At 39.9% G+C, this 18,876-nt stretch overlaps 1 protein-coding gene across 2 annotated transcripts in view; it reads left to right on the forward strand.

The window, feature by feature from the left end:
* DGKB (diacylglycerol kinase beta) overlaps window positions 1-18,876 on the forward strand; it is a 784,212-nt gene that overhangs the window by 418,467 nt on the left and 346,869 nt on the right. For both annotated transcript variants that reach the window (XM_089654572.1, XM_089654573.1), the window contains 5 exons: window positions 2,088-2,161; window positions 4,489-4,563; window positions 9,542-9,627; window positions 12,942-13,031; window positions 15,434-15,594. In XM_089654572.1, coding sequence (XP_089510698.1) covers window positions 2,088-2,161; window positions 4,489-4,563; window positions 9,542-9,627; window positions 12,942-13,031; window positions 15,434-15,594 — 486 coding nt within the window. The remainder of the gene's footprint in view (window positions 1-2,087; window positions 2,162-4,488; window positions 4,564-9,541; window positions 9,628-12,941; window positions 13,032-15,433; window positions 15,595-18,876) is intronic.

An 18,876-nucleotide genomic window follows, 5' to 3' on the forward strand; every position in this document is an offset into this window, starting at 1 on the left:
GGATTGTCTCCTTGTCCCCTGAGTGTATATATCTTGTATCTGTGTTCAAATAAAGTAGTCTACTCTGGTTTACTTCAACTGGTGTCGTCTAGTCTTGTTTGGTAGGCTGTGGTGTTTGTTGTCGGTGTTTGGATGGGGAAGCGGTATTCTAACAGAAGTACCCAAGCCCAGACTTGGTTGGTTCCGTTACAAGGCCCATAGCAGTACTGGTGCACATGCTCCCACTGACCACTGGTCACCTGATCATGTGATTACTGTGAAAGCCAATCATAATATTCACACAAGTTTTTTTATAAGACTCATTTGCCATTGTGGATCACTATTTAAAGTGATATACAGATTATAATAAGAAAAGTTTTAAAAAACATTACATTTTGAAATCATTTGTAAATTTTGCAGCCGAAAATAAATAAGCTAGGCATTTTTTGAAAATAGAGTACCAAATAAAAGCCTGATATGTCTTTAGAAAGCAATATAATTATTATTAGGTAGGCAAAAGAGTACAATTTACTGAAGATGCCAAATTTGACCTAGGCATCTAGATATCAATGACCTCTGGTCACAAAAAGGTTAAACAGTAAATTCAAGTTGTATGCAATCAAGAATGTGCTTGCATTATGTGTAAATGTAAAGGTGATAGATTGTAGGGTAAGTGGCCAGCTTACATTAGGGTTTGTAAAGCCAGAACCATTTTTGTTTGCTTTGGATGGAGTAGGGAATGGCTGTGACCTCATATCAGTTCTTTTCTTTTCCAACTGATACCCCTTAACTTCCTGTCCCAGAAACGATCTCTCCAAAGTGATTAGACATCTTATGTCACCAGAACTGGTGTCCAATTTGGAAGATTTCTCTTCAACCCCTTCTCAACTCAACTTCCTTTGACAGTTCGAGCATTTTGGACTTCCCTTCAATTTCCCTACTGGAGTGCAACGATACTAACAGGGGCTGATTTACTACAGGAACAGAGCATGTTCACTTTGCAAAGTGAATTTTCACTTTGGAAAGAAATTTTATCTTAGTTTAGTGAATGTGAAAAAAAAAAATTCAAAAAAATATCTGTCCTTTCATATGACTGGGAAAATTCCATTTTGTAAAGTGAAAATTCATGTTGTAAGTGAACAGCCTTTCTGCCTGTAGTAAATCAACCCTATAGTAAGGGTGAATCTCCCCAGTGGGAACAAAGATACAGTATCTATAAATACCATACTGAGCTACAAAAAATGGCAACTGATCAGGATGTTGACTCATTGGGGGTTATTTCCTAAAACTGGAGAGTGCAAAATCTGGTGCAACTCTGCTTAGAAACCAATCGGCTTCCAGCTTTTTTTACCAAAGCTTAATTGAACAAGCTGAAGTTAGAAGCTGATTGGCTACCGTGCACAGCTGCACCAGATTTTGTGTCAGGGGTGGACTGACCATTTGGAAACTCGAGCACTGCCCGAGGGCCCGGGGTCAGTAGGGAGCCCATGAGATGCCCCTGGTACCTTTTTCATAGGCTTTTTTGAGTTTGGGCAAGGACACAGGGGCCCCATGATCCCCTATTGCCCGGGTGCCCCATGAGTTGACAGTCCGCCCCTGTTCTGTGTGCATCAGTTTTAGCTCAGCTCTGCTCTCCTAGTGGGCTTAACTTTTGAGACCCCAACTATTAAGCCCACTAGGGCATGAAACACATCTGAGGGGCATCTCCAGCGGATAGAGAGCAGAACTGAAGCCATCCCACAGTACCTGGTTTTGTTTTGGTCACAGTGAGTCGGCATCCTGTTTGTGATTGGTTGCCATTTTTCTGCAGCATTCATTCACTCATCAGTTCATTACATGTCGTATTGGCTGATATCAGCGATAGGAGCAATAGAGCAGTACTTTTTTTTCTTTTGTTTGTCTAAAACCCTATTGAGGTTTAAATTCTCACTGCTCTAGCCAAAACTTAAAAAAATACATTTTATTAAAATTAATTAAAATAAAAATGTTATTTTTATTAATTTATTAAAATTGATTTAAATACACTTTAAATCAGTAGCCAACCTACTGCAGAAGTTACTCATTTTTATATGCAACTGAAGTCTTTGGTCGTTTTCTTTACTTTCCAGATCACCCCAGTTCCAGGGACACACCCGTTATTAGTTTTTGTAAATCCAAAGAGTGGCGGCAAACAAGGAGAAAGGTAGGGATTTTTAATATTATGTAAAAATATGTTTTCTTTTTTAATTACCGTTTTACCATATTTGAACATCCATACACCCTTTAGGATTATGTGCCACCCCATCCGGACGCATGATCTCCATTTGCTCAATTTGATTTTTTTTTCCTTTCCTTCTGATTTTTTTTCCCCTGTTTTTATTGTACATTGTGGATCTATTTACTTTTCCCTGTTATGGTTTCTGAGAGAATAATTTGTTCTTTTGTAGTTTATAACATTTCAATAAACTTAGATTGAACACAAACATTCATACACGTCCATTTTAACAAAAATCAATAAAGTATTTCTATGTTATCTGAGAACTAATCATCAATGTGTTATTATTATATTATTATTATACAGTATTTATAAAGCGCCAATAGTTCGCTCAGCGCTGTACATTACAAAGGGGGACAGAACATGTGACAGAACAATACCAATACAATGCAAAACATGAGGGGATTGAGGGCCCTGCTCTTTCGAGCTTACAATCTAGGAGGGGGGGGATGGTGGCACAGGAGGAGATAGCTGTGGGGGATGGAGTGGTAGGAAGAGTGGAGGAGGTCGGCAAGTTAGCAGGGGGTGGGGTAGGCTTCCCTGAAGAGATGGGTTTTCAGGGTGCGCCTAAAGGAGAGGAGAGTAGGTGATAATCTGATGGGTTGGGGCAGGGAGTTCCAGAGGATGGGTGACACCCTGGAGAAGTCCTGGAGGCGGGCATGGGAGGAGGAGACCAGGGAACTAGAGAGAAGGAGGTCTTGTGAGGAGCGGAGTGTGCGTGTTGGGTGGTACTTGGATATTAGGTCAGTGATGTAGTTCGGGGCAGTATGGTGGACAGCTTTGTACGTCAGTGTTAGGATTTTGAATTTGATCTGTTGCGCAATCGGAAGCCAGTGGAGGGATTGGCAGAGGGGGGTGGCGGAGATGGAGCGGTTGGAAAGGTGAATGAGTCTGGCAGCCGTATTCAGGATCGACTGAAGCGGGGATAGCCAGCGGCGAGGCAGGCCAGTGAGGAGGGAGTTGCAGTAATCGAGTCGTGATATGATGAGGGAGTGGATGAGCTGTTTAGTGGTTTCTGGGGTTAGGAACGTGCGGATTTTGTTATGATATTCCTCACTTTGGAATCTTTGCAATTTTGAGCTAGTATTAAAATGTACAGCTGCAGTGACTATAAATGTTGCTCCTTAAGAATTTGGAAAATAGTAGTCTATTAGTAGTTTAATGGAGACAGTAATGAAATAAATACCCCAAAATGTAAATAAAGGGGGACATAGTTAAAAGCGACATTTCAAAAACAGTGTGTTTATTTTTACATTTTTAATTTGCCTAAAAAAAAAAAAAAAGTTCAGTTTGCAAAAATAAAAAAATAAATGCTATGGCCTGAAACCTGTTTTTTTTTTTACGTAAAATAAACATATAATTATTGAGAACTTATTTTCCTGTTAAATTTGGAGTATTTATTTTATAATTCCAATTGCACTTTTTCTTGCTCTCCTCAATAGACACCTCATAAAAACTGAAAAAATGGGAAAAGTTCTGGGAAAAAATAGTAAAATGTATAAAATAAAAAATACATAATAGTAATGCCATTTACTTAACACCTTTAAGACACTTTTAAGACAATGGCTCATGCAATCAAACACATGGACAAATTTTGCCAGCAAATGTGTTTTATAAATGCGGCCAAGTGACCCAACGCATAATAAATTGGAAAAACACAGCAAAAGATTTGCCAACCTTTCAATCCCATTTTATAAACATTCCCTGATATCTCCGTCTTGCTTCTTTCCTAGCTCCACATTTTTTTGACAAATGATCCTAAACTTTAGGAGAAAGAAATTGTGTAATTATTGAAAGAAATAAACAATTTATAATAACAATATAGGAGAATATAGTGTTTGTATTTTGCACAGCTCTCTTGTTTTTTCTGTTTTTGCTCAGCATAACTTACTTATATGTGACTGATTTAAGTGTTCAAACACATTGTTTGCCTTTTCACAATTATTATCAATATACCTAATTTAAAAAAAAAAAACATTATTTAATATATGCATTGGGAACGTGATCAACAGGGAGCGCTCAGTTTTATTTTACTATGTGATTATGAAAAACATTTTTCACTCTTACAATTTCCATCACATTAATGAATTATTTATCAGGGGTTGGGAAAAAAAATTTCAATATTAACGGAGATTAACAAATATAGGCAGGGTGAGTCTTCTATCTTTATTATGCTATAAAATGACAATAGGTTTTGTTTTTTGTCGTTCCATAAACTACTTGTCACTTTTCTTTTCATTATTTTTCATCTGCAGGATACATAGGAAATTTCAGTACCTTTTAAATCCAAGACAGGTTTATAGTCTTGCTGGGATTGGACCAATGCCAGGGTAAGATTCTTTGCTTAGCAAATATATTTATACATATTTACATTATCGATTTTGAAACGTTGTAAACATTTTTATTTTTTTTTAGTTTTCTGCTAAAATGAATGTTTTAAATTTGAAATCTAATTTAACATGCACTTTGTGAAACTGAGTTATTATATTTTTATCTATTTTCTCCGCTGTGATGGGGCAATTTATCTAGGAGCAGATTTCAAACATTTATGAATGACATAATTGAATATTTAATAAAGGAATGGTAGATTCTGTTTTCTACAGTTTGGTGTAAGTATTTGAACACTGAGTTTTTAGATCTTAAGTGACTATTGTAGATGCTTAGCAATTAGTAAGCAATTCAATTTTATAGTTACAGTAAAAAATAAATAAATGTAAAGGATATGCACCAATACACCATTTATGTACCTCTGTTTCAGAAAAATAAAAGCTTTCTATGATTTTTAGAACAAGGCCTTACCTTAGCCCTGGTGTGTTCCAAAGAAAAGTTCATGACCTTCTTGTATTTAGATTTGGGATGTGAAAACTGTTAAGACACAGGAAGCAGTTCACCAGCTGACCTCATTAGCACACACACACCCTGAACCAGGGGCGGATTTACAACTCATTGGGCCCCCGGGCAATAGGGGTTCATGAGGCCCCTGTGTCCTTGCCCACACTCAAAGCACACCCAAAAAAGCCTATAAAAGGTACCAGGGGCATTTCATGGGGCCCCCTACTGACCCCGGGCCCTCGGGCAGTGCCCGAGTGCTTGAATGGGCAGTCCGCACCTGCCCTGAACCCATCAACTACGTTTGCATGGCATTCCCGGCATCCATCCAGGTGTGCATTTGCCTGGCTTGTCAATGTAGGCTGCCATGGCTAATATGTTTGCCTCCCTCCAGACGGGCCTCATGCTAAACTCTCTAGGGCTATGACTTGAACCCCCCTGATGTAGAGCAAGGCCCTGCCTGATTGGATACAGGGTGAATGGATAGATAGATGGGTCTTCCTATTTCATAGTTTTTGTAAATCTAAAAGAAATTGTACAGAGATTGTACAGTCAGTGTATAGCCATCTTTATACACAATAATTGTTGATGGCACCCCAAATGCAGAAACAAAGGAGCGTCAAATGCAGCAAAAGGCACAGTACAATAATGGCATATTAGTACATAGGGGAGCTGGAATTAAAAAAAACCCCAAAACTTAGCCTTTAAAGATGAGTTCACCCAAAACGTATTTTGGGTGAACGCTCGGTAGCAGGGGCGGACTGACCATTTGGAAACTGCCCGAGGGCCCAGGGTCAGTAGGGGGCCCCATGAGATGCCCCTGGTACCTATTTCATAGGCTTTTTAGAGTTTGGGCAAGAACACAGGGGCCCCATGATCCCCTATTGCCCGGGGGCCCCATGAGTTGTCAGTCTGCCCCTGCTCGGTAGCTGCTGGGGAGTGAAATTACGTTATCACTTTCTTGTATCAAATGGAAGATTAATTGTGGAGGAAGTCATAAACCACACAAGAGCTGTCAACCCACATGGACAAAAAATATATTTGAAATATATTTTCAAAATATTCCTCCCAAATATATTGCCATATATTTGAAATACTACAATTTTGGCCATATTCAATATATTTAAAAATTGATTTCAATATATATATATATATATACATATATATATATATATATATATATATATATATATATATACTGCATGTTGAAATGCATTTTTATTACAAAATATATGAAAAATATTTTTAAAAATACATTTCAAATATACTGTATGTCTTTAAAAATACAAATGTACATTTATGGAATGCATTTACAAAAATATGTAAAAATATATGTTAAATTACTTTGTTTATGTTAAAAAAAATCTTAAACGTATATTTAAAAAAAAAAAATGTTTTAAATATATTCTTCAGATTTTTTTTTTAATATATAAAGAAGTCATTTTAACATATATTTTTACATATATTTGTAAATGCATTCCAAAGATGTAGATTTGTATTGTTAAAGACATACTGTATATTTGGAATGTATTTTTAAAAATATTTTTCATATATTTTGTAATAAAAAACGCATTTCAACATGCAGTATATATATATTTATTGAAATATATTTTGAAATATATTGAATATGGCCAAAAGTGTAGTATTTCAAATGTATGGCAATATATTTGGGAAGAATATTTTTTGAATATATTTCAAATATATTTTTCTTCCATATGGGATTGCAGTGCCATCCCAAGAAGTCAAGGGGAAAAAAAGGGGGAACTCTTCACGACAGCATGAAGAGTAAAATGTTGGACTCTAATTGTACCAAATGGAACCAAGTCAGCAGAAATACATATAGAAAAGAGAATAATTATTGAATACAGGTTAATATTATTATACATTACGTACATATAATATGTATGTGTTAGACCAGGAATATACACAAAACTTGATAAGCTACTACATATACGCACAGCGGTTGCTTCTTCGGGATATATGCCACATACATTGTAGGTACAAGTGTCATCCGAGGATAAGAGGCAATATGGAATCTGAAAATAATATATAGTAAACATGAAATGTAATATTGTGCACATAATGGGGGGGGGAGTTTTCTTATATCTTGGGGGCTCTTGATGAGATCTGTTTTTCAGTCATTGGCTGTGCACACCTGCCGTTTCCAATATGAAGGAATCCTACTCTCCATGTTGAATGTTTTATTTATTTTATGTTTCAAAGAATATAGCAGAAGTTGCTTGACACTTAATGATGGCGGGGAACAGTTAGAACTTCCAGATGGACAGGAACATATTGGAGAATTATGTCAGTGAGGATGGAGTGCCTCCAACATATGAGGCCAGACCTCCAAGTTCCTCCAGTAACTAAAATATCACTTTTAGGTTGATTGGCCAAATAATGCACTTTTGTACCTAATAAAATATATATAGCGGTATTAATGTGCTGATATTGAAAATGTAAATGTTTTTGATATATAGTTGAAAAGATTCAATTAAAATGATCCAATTCTAATGTATTCAGTATATCATTTCTAATTGTGTATCATTTTGGTCCTCTTATTCTTGGTTGATTAAAAAAAAAACAACAGAATTTCTGCAGTAATAAGTGGTAAAGATTATGTGATCAGATCTGCCTAGGCTGGGAGTAAGGAACAGTAGTTTTTGTACTCATTACACAATTCTACCTATCTATGTATTTATCTATCTACAGAACCTTGAAAAAGTATTCATACCCCTTGAAATGTTCCCCATTTTCTCATGTTACAACCCAAAACTTCAATGTATTTTATTGGAATTTGATGTGATAGACCAACACAAAGTGACACATAATTGTGAAGTGGAAGGAAAATGAGAAATGGTTTTCAAATTTTTTTTACAAATAAATCTGTGAAAAGTGTGGCGGCATTTGTATTCGGCCCCCCGGAGTCAATACTTTGTAGGACCCCCTTTTGCTACAATTCCAGCTCCAAGTCTTTTTGGGGATGTCTCTTTGCACATCTAGAGAGGGACATTTCTGCCCATTCTTCTTTGCAGAATCGCTCAAGTTCTGTCAGATTGGATCGAGAGCGTCTGGGAACAGCAAGTTTCAGGTCTGGCCACAGATTCTCCATTGGATTTAGGTCTGAACTGTGACTGGGCCATTCTAACACATGAATATGCTTTGATCTAAATCATTCCATTGTAGCTCTGGCTGGATGTTTCGGGTTGTTGTCCTGCTGGAAGGTGAACCTCCACCCCAGTCTCAGGGCTTTTGCAGACTAACAGGTTTTCTTCTAAGATTGCCCTGTATTTGGCTCCATCCATCTTTCCATCAACTCTGACCATCTTCCCTGTCCTTGTTAAAGAAAAGCATCCCCACCACATGTTGCTGCCACCATCATGTTTCACGGTGGGGATGGTGTGTTCAGGGTGATGTGCAGTGTTAGTTTTCCGCCACACATAGCGTTTTTCTTTTAGGCCAAAAAGTTAAATTTTGGTCTCATCTGACCAGAGCCCCTTCTTCCACATGTTAGCTGTGTCCCCCACATGGCTTCTCGCAAACTGGCTTCCTTTGGCTTTCTTTCAACAATGGCTTTCTTCTTGCCACTTTTCCATAAAGGCCAGATTTGTGGAGTGCACGACTAATAGTTGTCCTGTGGACAGATTCTCCCCCCTAAGCTGTGGATCTCTGCAGCTCCTCCAGAGTTCCCATGGTCCTCTTGGCTGCTTCTCTGATGAATGCTCTCCTTGCCCGGCCTGTCAGTTTAGGTGGACGGCCATGTCTTGGTAGGTTTGCAGTTGTGCCATACTCTCTCCATTTTCAGATGATGGATTAAACAGTGCTCTGTGAGATGGTCAAAGCTTGGGATATTTTTTTTATAACCTAACCCTGCTTTACACTTCTCCAAAACTTTATCCCTGACCTGTCTGGTGTGTTCCATGGCCTTCATGATGCTGTTTTTTCACTAATGTTCTCTAACAAATCTCTGAGGGCTTCACAGAACAGCTGTATTTATACTGAGATTACATGACACACAGGTGGACTACTTAGGTTACTTCTGAAGGCAATTGGTTCTACTAGATTTTAGTTAAGGGTATCAGAGTAAAGGGAGATAAATACAAATGCACACCACACTTCAGAAATGTATTTGTAAAAAATGTTAAACCATTTATCATTTTCCTTCCACTTCACAATTATGTGCCACTTTGTGTTGGTCTATCACATAAAATCCCAGTAAAATATATTTACGTTTTTGGCTGTAACATGACAAAATGTGGAAAATTTCAAGGGGTATGAATACTTTTTCAAAGCACTGTATCTAACCATTTATTTTAAAGCTATTTTAAGCCCAGTTTTAAAAATATAAAGTGTTGGTTGTACATATAATGTTACAAGTAAAGTTGCAAAAACTAAATATACTGTAAACATTTGCAACATTTGTGAACCTTTTAACGTTGAACCTTCAGTGCCTTTGATTGGTGAACTTTTTTTTCACAGGCTGAACTTCTTTCGTGATGTTCCAGACTTCAGGGTTCTTGCCTGTGGTGGTGATGGAACAGTTGGTTGGATTCTTGATTGTATAGGTAGGAAGAAAATGTGTAAAATATCTTTCAGGCCTGAAATACAGGTATTGTTTCTATGCAAAGGGCTGCTGGGCTTTCTCTTTATAATAGGATGAATAGACATATTCTTCTATATATTTTCCTATGTAGATCTTTAGTTATCACTGGAGGGATCACCAGCAGGAGGTCCTGATTCCTCTATATACGCTCACCGGCCAAATTATTAGGTCCACTTGTTCAATTGCTTGGTAACACAAATTGCTAATCATCCAATCACATGGCAGCAACTCAATGCATTTAGGCATCTAGACGTGGTGAAGACAATTTGCTGAAGTTCAAACATCAGAATGGAGAAGAAAGGGGATTTAAGTGACTTTGAATGTGGCATGGTTGTTGGTGCCAGATGAGCTGGTCTAAGTATTTCAAAAACTGCTGATCTACATTTTCATGCACAACCATCTCTAGGATTTACAGAGAATGGTCCAAAAAAAGAGAAAATATCCAGGCTGGTGGTGGTGGTGAAATGGTGTGGGGGATATTTTCTTGACACTAGCAAAATGTACCTAATAAAGTGGTCGGTGAGTGAAGAGAAGCATGGTGGATGCAGCGTCAGTCTGATGCCGCATCGTATCCCATTTGTAAGACTGAGAACTGAGTGATCAAACGCCTCTCAACCTTCACTGAGCAGAGATCCAGTGACTGTTAATCGAAGGCTCTGCTCTCCCCCCCTCCCCTGTGCTCATTGAAGCATCAGGCTTTTAAGGGGGTGGGAACAGCTGGCTCAGCCTTTCAGTGGCTCACTGCGAGTCTGAGCCTGCTGCTGGTCCAGGCATCTGGGTGGATCCGAGTGTCAACAGGTTTTAGACTGCTACATACAATAAAATGATAAAATAAGTGAGCACTAAAACAATCATAAGCAGCCAAAGCACCAAATAGACAGACCAAAAACCTCCAGAATATTCAAGAAAAACAAAAGGGTGTGTCCCTAAAATCAAATTAGAAATATGTGCATACATATAAATTGCACTAAACCCAGATGTGGATATAAAGTGACAAACGTGCACAATGCAAAGATAAAGGTGATATTGGTGAGCACTATCAATGTGCTAGGTCTTCATGATCATACACAGTCCTAAAAACAGTTCATATAAAGTGCTTAGAAGTGATGATCCATCTGAGGGGGTCTTAGATATGTGCTCCTTACAACATCCTGGTGACGTGCCATGAAATTGTTAGGAATACACACTCACCAGATGCGCAATCTTTATGCGCGTATATGTATGTAAATCTCAAAGATGTCTGCTGGAAGTCTCCTTTAGAACGGGATCAGCCTGGTCTGGTAACAAACCATTAAGGATCCCCTTCCCCTGGGCAGTTTGCAGCACCTAAGGCATCACTCTGGGATGGGCTCTGTACAGGTGTCCGCTCACAAGGAGCCAAAAAGAAGGAAGCCCATAGTGCAGTATTTCTAATCAATATTTATTGAATGTAAGCAAAAAACAAGTAAAACACTGACCATGTGAGATGCTAAGATGGCTGCCGGACCTCCACGAGGTCACGGCGGCAAAGGAGTCACTGCGCACGGCTCCTCCTCAACGTGTTTCGTGATAAAGCATGTATTCATGAGGGGTATGCCTGCTGTGGGCTGAAAATGGATCACGGGGAAGGAGGTTCTGATTGCCCTAAATAGATCTTTAGTTAAGCCTGGTGCACATGCGCTGAATATCAGCCAGTATCAGCCAGTTCAACAGAAACTGGACAACATTCGGCCCATGTGTAGAGCAGCCTGTTTGAGAGAAGCCGGAGGAACATGTCTGTGGAATGGGCTTGCTGGAAAAACAGTAGCCAACCGGCATCCAATCACTCACAGCCAATGGCTGCGAGAGCTGATCGCTGTGTTCTGGTGGGAATGGGGGGTGCAGTCCATATGTCAGAACACAATATCTCAGTGAGGAGATCACTGTACTAACATCACATGGTTAATACAGCGAGCTCCTCAGTTTTTTTTTCCTTCAGCCCGCTGGGTTGAATGAAAAAAAACACTGCCTGTGTGTACCAGGTTTTAGGTTTCATTTAGAATACTGTGTCTATTCCTGAGGACCTCACTTACAATAAGACATGGATAAGATGGAATGAGACAAGAGACGGGTAACAAAAATGGTGACAGGTCTGTGAAAGAGATGGTGAAAGAGACTGCAGGAACCTAATATGTACAGTCATGAGAAAAGAAAGAAATAGGGGGGCATTACTTGAACTATTAAATACATGAAGAGTTTGGATAAAGTTCAGGGGATCACTATTTTCAATATGAGGCTAAGCTCAAGAACATGAGGACATGACCTCAAATTACAAATCTAATCTTAGAAAGTATTATTACGCAGAAAGGGTAGTTGGTGATCAAAACAGGCTTCCAGATGCTTGGGACAAACATAGACAAAAAAGACAAAAAAGAGAAGAGATATAGTCTATGTTTGCTAAGCAAATGTAAGCCTAGGCTTTACCATAAGAACGTTTTAGCTCCACCCCTGAGGTGCTCAGCCCTTTCCTTTGATGACGTCCTAAGGATCAGATATCTATTTTGCTAGGTACTCAGTGATAACTTTGCATTGTAAGACCCCTAGTAACATAAAATGACATATCCAAGCATTAATTTGGGGATTCACCTTGAGGTCTTTGCTCACATAATGGTCTTGAATAGAGGGGCTCTTCATAATGGGCATAGAAAGTAAACAACCCAGGAAATCAGTGCAGGGATCTCATCAACACAGTTCCCAGGAGATTTAATTTTTAGACAAACCAGCTATTAGAGAACAAAATAGTGTCTATGCACAGCAGATTTGTCATATGAAAGCAAATGTAAGCCTAGGCTTTACCATAAGAACGTTTTAGCTCCACCCCTGAGGTGCTCAGCCCTTTCCTTTGATGACATCCTAAGGATCAGATGTCTATTTTGCTAGGTACTTGGTGATAACTTTGCATTGTAAGACCCCCAGTCATAAAATGACATATCCAAGCATTAATTTGGGGACTCACTTTGGGGTTTTTGCTCACATAATGGTCTTGAATAGGGGGGCTCCTCATAATGGGCATAGAAGGTGCACAGCCCAGGAAATCAGTGCAGGGATCTCACCAACACAGTCCCAAGGAGATTTAATTTTAAGACAAACCAGCTATTAGAGGACAAAATAGTACCTATGCACAGCAGGTTTGTCATATGAATGACCCATAGATGGTCAGTCAATGAACACAACATTTTGTGTATTGTCATCTTTTGCCTATTGGGTTCTGTTTGTATTGTAAATGATGATAAATATTGTGTTTCTTTTATTACACAGATAAAGCCAATTTGGTAAAGCAACCCCCAGTGGCGATCCTACCTCTTGGCACCGGCAATGATCTGGCAAGATGCTTGAGGTGGGGAGGAGGTAAAAGAAATATATTTTTTATCTCTTTAGAAGTATGTCATGTTATGCATGTTTGTACAAGGTGTCCCTAGGCAAAATGCATATTTTTAATAAATTTCAATAATTTTTTTAAACCATTTTATTACATTGGAATACTATTCAATAGCATTTTCAATGTGATTTCCACCATTTGTGATGCAATGTTCCCTGCACTTTGCAAGATTCAGGTGAACCTGGCTCAACTCCATATTCCTGTCATTTTGAGCACATGAGGCCATGTTTAATGCTACACCCATATTTAGAGTGCAACATAAAACATGGCTGCACCCCCCCCCCCCTTTCCCAATCATAACACCACCACTCTGTCCATTGCTTACTTCCTCATGCCCTATAACTAAAGTTCTGTACCTCCCTACTGATTGGAGGTGGTGGACAAAATAGGAGCCTGTGACACACATTGATTGCAATGCTCTATAGGCCTCAATACAAAAATCTAATGAATGCAAATTGATTTGGGTGAATTCACTACATTTTTTCCAAATGGTGGAATATGCCTTTTAATATTGGAAGAAAAGATAAAAAAAATGGAATAAACTATTCGTATAAGTGTGTCCATGCATACTGATCACATGGTCCGTGAAAAAGACTTTTGGTAACCTGATGTCCAGACAGAGCCAACCAATCAGTAATCATATTAACTGGAGCAGCTTGCAATGCCTCAGCACTAGTCACATGACTTGCTACTGGAGCAGCCTCAGAATACAATTTTATATTTTTTTTTGTTTTTGTACAATTCCTTCTATTAGATAACCTGCAGCAAACTCTGCCCTCTTTGGATTAGATGAATTCGGTAGCTAGTGTATAGCTAGAATATATATATATATATATATACTGTATATATTTATAACTACAGCATGCTTAAAACAAAAAAGTGCTAGCATTAACAGAAGACAGAATAGAAATGTAAAAAAGGCAATGGGGTTGATTTACTAAAGGCAAAAAGCCGTTCACATTACAAGGGAAATTGCACTTTGCAAGGTAATTTGCCCCAGAGCTTAGCGAATGAGGGGCAGCACAGTGGCTTAGTGGTTAGCACTTCTGCCTTGCAGTAATTGGGTCATGGGTTCAATTTCAAACCATGGCGCCTCCTGCATGGAGTTTGCATGTTCTCCCTGTGTTTGCGTGGGTTTCCTTTGGGTACTTGGGTACTCCGGTTTCCTCCCACACTCCAAATACATGCTGGTAGGTTAATTGGCTCCTGTCTAAATTGTCCTAGTTTCATCCCTGGCCACACGGGATCTCCTGCATGGTGGGGGTTGGGGAAAGACCTGACAACCTACCCTGTAAAATAATTGCTAAGAGAATTCATGGAAAAAGTCGCTTACGAGTGACGGTCCATGCAATCGCCAAGGGTCGGATACGACTGAATAGATAGATAGATAGTGAATGAGATTAAGCTCTGCTGACATCCATCATCCAGTCATGTGCAAGCAAGATAAATTTCCTTGCACATGATTGGGTATTTTTTGCAAAGTGAAACTTCATAACCATCATTAAGCTCTGGGACCAGGGGCGGACTGACCATTTGGAAACTCGGGCACTGCCCAAGAGCCTGGGGTCAGTAGGGGGCCCATGAGATGCCCCTGGTACCTTTTTCATAGGCTTTTTTGAGTTTGGGCAAGGACACAGGGGCCCCATGATCCCCTATTGCCCGGGGGCCCCATGAGTTGTCAGTCCGCCCCTGTCTGGGACCAATTCACTTTGCAAAGTTTAACTTCCCTTGAACAGCCTATATGGTTTTATTAAATCAGTCTGATGCCACAACCTAAAACTTTCAAGTAACACTCAGCACTGTAAAAATAGAAGAAGGGGACCTACAGTTGTTTCCTTATCAATCTGCACCTCCATTTCTGAGCGATCTGTTGTGGAGGCTTTACCACAACCTGGAAGTTTCAGAGACCCCCAACTCCGTCTCCACCCTGCACTGATGTCATGAAAGCTCCTAGCTCAGCTTAACCTGTCAATTGGCATGATACATGAACAAACATGGTGGCCACTGATGTGTCACCTCAGCAAGTAGTCAAAGAAGATTTTTAAAGGCTCCATATTCACCAATTCTTCCAGGTAGTTTCCAGAGGTTCTGGAAGGAAAGAGCCAAAATGTAGGTGAATGTAGGTAAATGCAAGTGAATGTAGGTGAATGTAGGCGAATGCAAGTGAATGTAGCTGGATGTACTTGAATGTAGGTGAATGCAGGCAAATGTAGGTTCTCCTTTTCAAGTTTCACAGTACTGACTGCGCCTATATAATTTTAGGTAGCAACAACTTCTCCATAATAGCCAGCAAATCTTTTCCTTTGAGCTTTCATTTTTATTTAGCATTCCATATTCCCAACATACCTGTCTACCTGCTTTTCTTCTACAGGTTATGAGGGTGAGAACCTCCTAAAGTTCCTTAAAGACATAGAGAACGGGACAGTTGTTCTTCTGGACCGGTGGAGGATTGAAGTCATCCCTAATGACAAAGATGAAAAAGGAGACCCAGTGCCTTACTCTATAATAAACAATTACTTTTCTATCGGAGTGGTAAGACATTTTTTATTTAACACTTATCTAAAAGGGGAACCTCAGTTTGTTTGTAGCTTCACTTTGTAGCTGCTAACCTTTAAAAATCAGGTACTTATTAGAGCCTGGGGTCCAGTGCTGTCTTCCTGTGAAGAGTTCTTCTTACTTCTGCAGATCCCCAGCACCACCATCTTGGATACGGGACCTGGCTCTAGCTTCATGGCAGGGGGGGACTGACTATTTGGAAACTCGGGCATTGCTCGAGGGCCCGGGGTCAGTAGGAGGCCCCATGAGATGCCCCTGGTACCTTTTTCATAGTCTTTTTTTGAGTTTGGGCAAGGACACAGGGGCCCCATGATCCCCTATTGCCCGGGGGCCCCATGAGTTGTCAGTCAGCCCCTGCTTCCTGGAGAACTGCAGGTGGTTCCCCACTGTGCATGTGCAAGCTTAAGTGACGCTTTGTGAATGGTTCTTCAGCTTTGTAACCTGTCCTAGGAAGTTGCAGGAGGGGTGGGATGTGAAAAAAGATGCCATCCTCACCTAGGTGAGGATCGCAGAAATGAGAGTAGGTACAGGTAATATTCGGTACTCGCTCTCCCCATATGATGCCAGATATACAGAAAAATACACTCAACAGCCACTTTATTAGGTCCACCTGTTCAATTGCTTGGTAACACAAATTGCTAATCAGCCGATCACATGGCAGCAACTAAATCCATTTGGGCATGTAGACATAGTGAAGACAACTTGCTAAAATTCAAACCAAACATCAGAATGGGGAAGAAAGGGGATTTAAGTGACTATGAACGTGGCATGGTTGTTGGTGCCAGATGGGCTGGTTTGAGTATTTCAAAAACTGCTGATCTACTGGGATTTTCATGCACAACCATCTCTAGGGTTTTACAGATAATGATCCTAAAAAGAGAAAATATCCAGTGAGCGGCAGTTGTGTGGAGGAAAATGCCTTGTTGGTGCCAGAGGTCAGAGGAGAATGGGCAGACTGGTTGCTGCGACATTCAGATGGCGGGGTCAGAATTTCGTGTAAACAGCATGAATGCATGGATCCATCCTGCCTTGTATCAATGGTTCAGGTTGGTGGTGGTGGTGTCATGGTGTGGTGGATCCATCCTGCCTTGTATCAATGGTTCAGGCTGGTGGTGGTGGTGTCATGGCGTGGGGGATCCATCCTGCCTTGTATCAGTGGTTCAGGCTGGTGGTGGTGGTGTCATGGTGTGGGGGATCCATCCTGCCTTGTATCAATGGTTCAGGCTGGTGGTGGTGTTGTCATGGTGTGGCGGATCCATCCTGCCTTGTATCAATGGTTCAGGCTGGTGGTGGTGGTGTCATGGTGTGGCGGATCCATCCTGCCTTGTATCAATGGTTCAGGCTGGTGGTGGTGGTGTCATGGTGTGGTGGATCCATCCTGCCTTGTATCAATGGTTCAGGCTGGTGGTGTAATGATGTGGGGGGATTTTCTTGGCACTAGCAAGGTGTACCTAATAAAGTGGCCAGTGAGTGTAGATTTAGGGTTTACATACAATGTAAACTGGTAGTCCACCATTTGCAAATTTGTTCTTAAATTATAATGGCTGCAACATTGGTATCATGATCAGCGTGTTTTTACAAATTTTTTGTATGGAAGCCAGCAGACTGTTGTACCCATAATTAATGCATTGCAGGTACAAATCACAGGCTCTTGCAAAGCTTTCTCTGAGTTTTGGGTATGTATGGAGATGTAATTCTGTTGTCCTTGGGCTGGGGGAAGTGCAGCTGAACCACAAGGGGGTGAGGGAGTCGGGACAGACCCTCAGACCCTCTGTTACGGTAGCACATGGGATAAGTTTTAGATCACTGGAAGTGATCCAAGATCTGGATGATGTGGCTATGTGTGCGGAGCCATGCACAGCCACACTGAATTCAAAAGATTCAGCAAGCGCTGACCCCGCTCTGTCATGTGACGTGGCCTACCACTTGGTGGCTGAGTTGCTGCTGTTCCCAGTTGCTTCCACTTTGTTATAATACCACTAACAGTTGACCTTGGAATATTTAGCAAGGAAATTTCACAACTCATTGCACAGGTGGCAGCCTATCACGGGACCACGCTTGAATTCACCGAGCTCCTGGGGGCGACCAATTCTTTCACAAATGTTTGTAGAAGCAGTCTCTAGACCCCCCAGCAGTCAGAATCAATAGATCCTCCAGCACAATCCAGCACCCTTTGCCATTATACACATTCAGTGATGGAGATGCCTGAACCGTGTTCCTCCGCATTCCTTCTGAAAAATAAAGCCCTGTATATTAGCATTCTCCAGCTGCTGCCTCTCAATCTCAGCTGCAGCTCTGGTCCCCACTGGTAATCGGAAACCAATCATAGTGGTCCCCAATTTGGACTTTTAAAAAATATTTCAATTGATGGAAAGTCATTACGTTTCCTCTACAAGTTCTCATTTTGCTATTGTCAGGGTTCATATTGTCACATAAACAGTTTAAGTGATACTGTTTATTTATCAAATAATGTTTCTGTTTTGCTTTTTTTTTTATATAGTTCAAAGCAGTTCGCTACATTTTTAAACAAAAAAGAGCCAAATTATTTTACCGATGAAACAAGTGAACCAAATTAGCTGCAAAATTCCACATTTCAGTTTAGTGAGTTGTGATCTAGAGAATCTTTCTTACCTGTTCTGTTAATACAAAAAAATTTTCTCTGCAAATCTATGTACCGCTTGCATGTTGCCAAAAGCACGGGTGATATTATTACCTCCTTTATAACATATTAAAGTGTCAAATGCAAAATGAGACCTTGAGGTCTCATTTGCACTAGAGAATGTTTTTTCAAAGAGGATACAAAGCCCATGACCCAATTCCCCAGCTCACATCATCGTGATATTTCATCTTAATAGACATAGGATAAATGCCAATTATATACCGAAAAATATTTTTATCTTCACATTTTTGTATTTTGTCTCACTATGCAGATTACAACCTGGATTTAAAAGCTTACTTAACATTTTGCGAAAAAACTGTAGTAAGGAAATATTGAAAAGACTTCTCTTTGTTCGTATCTTATTACCAGAAAGTAGGGACATATTTCCATGCTAACAGCCAATTGTAAAATAGGGCAGGGTACACTTTTTTCATGCTTAAGTAGATGTACGGCTCTCTTTAAATGCAGAAAATGTAGATTGGCCTAGAAGTACAAGCGTTGCTTTGATTTTTTGAATCATTTTGTAATGATTTTATTCTGTGGTTAAATTGTTGTGGAACTTTTACAAGGTCAGAAACCCAAAGGAAGTAAATATTTGG

This window comes from Staurois parvus, unplaced genomic scaffold (assembly GCF_062004578.1).
Source record: "Staurois parvus isolate SC_StPar_1 unplaced genomic scaffold, SC_StPar_1.0 ptg000779l, whole genome shotgun sequence".
NCBI lineage: Eukaryota > Metazoa > Chordata > Amphibia > Anura > Ranidae > Staurois > Staurois parvus.